Genomic DNA, 3954 nt, shown 5'->3' with positions numbered 1-3954 from the left:
GAAAATTTGTCCAGTTATGGGAGATGTCCAGCTATGAGGAATTTTACTGTCTTTTCAAGTACTTGGAAGCGAGATTTGAATTTTTGTATCTGATAATAAAAAAGTATAAAGCTGTAATGCGGAAGACCTTCACATTACTATTAAGAGCTCATATGTTGAGAGACCTTTTTTAGAGGTGTCTAAGAATCTATTTTAAAGAGTACCCAGCGAATATTGTTCTTTTACCCACAGTAATGTATATGTAGCCACTTAAAATATGTTTTGTTTTTCCAGAAAACTTTGTTGGATATATCGATTAATGAGGCTATGTGATCAATAAAATAAGCAATTTACTAGAAAGGAGCTAAGTTTATTTTTTTTTAACGGGAATATAATAAAAATTGATGTAGTTTTTTCTGATGATACAGAGGGGAACCCCCAATAATTTAAAAATGTAACCGAACGGGAAGCGCCCCGTAAATTGGTTAAAAAATATTGTATAGAATTAATTATTTTTATTTTTATATATTTTTATTTTTATATATTTGTCTGATGCTTTTATTTGTATTTGAATAATTACATACTTGTATTTATATTTGTAATTTAGGACGGAAAGTCAATATTGTAGCTAAATAAAAATATCTTTTTATAAATTAACAAATAGAAAATAAATAATTTATCGACTGAAGTTTAATTATATACATATAGTATACACTTTATGTTTTTATCTAATCTTACCATGCTTAATTGAAATTAATTTAAATAACAGTAATAATACAGTATATGTATATACTATATATATTTACCTTGCAATCACTTGCAAGATGAACCAAATTTGCATAATTCACAATTGACTAAATTTTCTATATATGTATGTATGACGATAACTGACTTGCTGTGGGCATTTAAACCGCTTTAAATATTTCAAATATAATATATATTAGTTATTTTACATATATAACCAGCTTATATTCAATGTAAATTCTAATTATACAAGTGACGTAATTGAAAAATAAGCAGCAGCTTTCATCGAGTCTAATCATGATATGTAGTCGTTGGTGCATAATTACAGCGGTATTAAAATTAGTTTTACTAGAGAAATTAGAAACCGTATATTTTTTAATAAATAAATATCAAAGAACAAGCAAAGCTTGTAACGGTTAGTCCTTAAAATATACTAGTAATTGAGCTACATACAAAATAATTAAACGATCAAATAAATAAATCGACTTATGTGCTAATCCTATTTACAAAAGCAACGGCGAAAGTAGAAAAATTGAAAAGCTATCGACTGCTTAGCGCCGCGGGATAAAATGCTGTACAATTTGTTTTTGTTGGTTCCTTATTCGGTGTGCCTACGAAGTTAGCTGCGGGCCCCTTTAGTTAATTTACTGTGTTGGCATTTGCAGCGCTTTAGGCGCCTAAAACGCTGCAAATGCCCACTATGCAAAAGAGGGTGCTTTGAAGCTTTCACTTCAGTACCCACACGTAAAGATTTTGTGTCATTCACATTTCCGCTTCGCTGCCAAGTGCAACTCATTCCGTATTAATGTTGCACTGCGGATAAAGGCGTAGGCAATCTCTTTGATCCTGTCCATCACGGGCGGCTTGTATAAAACGGTAGAAGCGCACAACGGCCCCGTTCGGGTTCGACACGGGTTGCAATTCACTCGTATCGCTGTGTGAATACAATTGTCAGCATTTGGTATAGTTGTTGTTGATGAGTGCGTGTAAAGACATAGAAATGATATAATACTAATTAATGATGAGGTGATATTTTTGATTTTAAATTTTGATTGCCAATTTTATAGGGCTTTTAGGAAATAGTCTTTATGATAATTTTATTATTAATAACAGTTTTAGAAATAAAGCCAAATTCAAGTTTCGAAATTTAATTAAAATTTTGCCTTCTTTGCTTCCTTGAGATAGTTCGTTTAAATAAATTAAATGCACTTTTAAGGTCAGCTCTTTTTATCACTGCATACATTGCAGGACAAAATATCGCGCTATCGATTTTGATATAATCTAACTAATGATTTATCTCTATATCTATAAGTTAATGTCATAATCATTCAATAACAAATAGATTTACATTTGATCCCAACCATGGATGATAGATTTCAAAGAAGTCATGAAAAGAGATGAACTAAAGAATGGAAATAGACATATTAGAAAACAAAACTTTTGTAAGTTTTTAAGGAAGATATTTTAGTGAAATAGTTTGAGTTAATTTGTAATCCTATTTTTAGAAATCTCTGCGTTCGAGTTTCTAAATGTCAACATAAAAATTTAAATCTATGCACTTTCTACTCATTATTTTTTCGTGTGAATACAAATAAGTTTCATATTCATAAACATGTTAGCCTTTGTTCAGATTCTCTGTAGAATGTCAACTAAGAGTGCAGAACGGTTTATAAGTGCGAACATTGCCTTTATCATTGTTTCTTTTTCTGGTTTGTTTCTATTTTTAGATCAAACTAACAGCTTTCTAAAACTGATAAGTGACTATCTCAATCATGCACTATCTTTATTGCCTCCTTCTGAGAACGTTTTGTACCACCGATAAACGTTGCTTAGGTCCAAGATAGCTCTCCGTATGCCACAGTCAACATTCGGAATGCATCCGCATCCGCGCTACTTTTTGAACACACCTCGTATGTTCTTAAGCTCATACGTGCTTCACAAGGAGCATGTGTGGAGTTTTTAAGTAGCAGGGAAACTCTCCACAAATTTATATGAAGCTTGGCAGTACAAAGAGGTTGTGCATTATGTATGAATGCTGCTGGAACAATGCTTCAACATACAAGAAAATATTTTTCTCAACACTTAATTAGATCAGTTTATTGTATTTGCATTAAAATTCAGAGGTTTGTTAGGACTCTTTGGGATTTGTTTTTAGTGATGCACTCAGATGAATTCCACCACTCCACTGTCTTCCTACAATTGTTTTACTTCGGCATTTCTTTCGAGCACCGTTAAGTGAAGCACCATGCAATCGGAAATTAATATCCCATTTGCTTTCGAAATTTGCAAAGCTGGGATTGAATCGTTACATCCGTGCGAGAGAACGTTTATCATAGAGAAGGTTCACATTTCAGATATCCTAACTTTTCGAAGGGCGCAATCCGCGAACGAGCGGAATTAGCCGAGTCCATAATGGGCAAGGGAGTTTTAAGCGTTGCGATCTAAAGCTGCTCAGCTACAGAAACAAAAATTTCAACAGCCAGAACTAAGAATTAGATTAAAGTTTATAATTTTTAAATGTTACGTGTTAAGAGTAGATAAAATAATTTTTTTAATGGTAAAGAGTGAATCTGTTAGATCAAATGTGCTGGAATGAGAATTGACATCGTGACATATACGGCGAAATGGTTCGTTTAACTCGAAATTTGTTCTAAAACATTTTAAAAGTAAAGGTCTAAACTGCCTGGTAGAGCGAGCGGGAATGTTAAAATTAATATCAGACAAGAGAGATGGATTACAGACTGACCCATTGATGAGTTTTACAACTAGCGAGTGTAGGGAGATTTATAAGCTTTAAACGGTTATTGTAAGGGGGAGATTTAAATTGGAATCCCAATGCAAATGATTTAAGGCAAAAAGTAAAAATTGTTTTTGAACGGACTCTAACTTGTCCGAATGGACTTGGTAATTAGGGTTCCAAACCACAGATGCATACTCTATATAGGCCTCACCAAAGATGTAAAAAGAATTTTTGTGGTAAGCGGATCTCTAAATTCTTTAGACCAACGTTTAACAAAACCAAGAGCACCTTTAGCTTTAAAAACCATGGAAAATGCGTGAAGATTAAAATTGAATTTGGGGTCCATAGTTACTCCCAAGTCAACAAAATTGCATACTTGCTCCAACCTAAAGATTTGTATTACGTATGAAGTAGGGTCTACAGATTTACGTGAAAAGCACATCGTTTTACATTTTTTAAGGTTCAATGGCATGCCATTTCCAACACACTAA

At 32.8% G+C, this 3954-nt stretch overlaps 1 protein-coding gene across 7 annotated transcripts in view; it reads right to left on the bottom strand.

Moving 5' to 3' along the window:
• Window positions 1-604: 604 nt before the first annotated feature.
• Window positions 605-3954, bottom strand: part of LOC108973388 — a 36750-nt gene continuing 33400 nt past the window's right edge. For 5 of the 7 annotated variants that reach the window (XM_018940632.1, XM_018940633.1, XM_018940637.1 and 2 more), the window contains exon 10: window positions 605-1657. In XM_018940632.1, coding sequence (XP_018796177.1) covers window positions 1516-1657 — 142 coding nt within the window. In that variant the 3' untranslated portion in view covers window positions 605-1515. The remainder of the gene's footprint in view (window positions 1658-3954) is intronic. The other 2 variants (XM_018940638.1, XM_018940639.1) reach the window with 1 other exon arrangement.

Source organism: Bactrocera latifrons, unplaced genomic scaffold, assembly GCF_001853355.1.
Source record: "Bactrocera latifrons isolate USDA-ARS-PBARC rearing strain unplaced genomic scaffold, ASM185335v1 scaffold_473, whole genome shotgun sequence".
Classification (NCBI taxonomy): Eukaryota; Metazoa; Arthropoda; class Insecta; order Diptera; family Tephritidae; genus Bactrocera; species Bactrocera latifrons.
The sequence above is the reverse complement of the archived record's forward strand: the minus strand, read 5'-3'. Positions and strand labels throughout refer to the sequence as shown.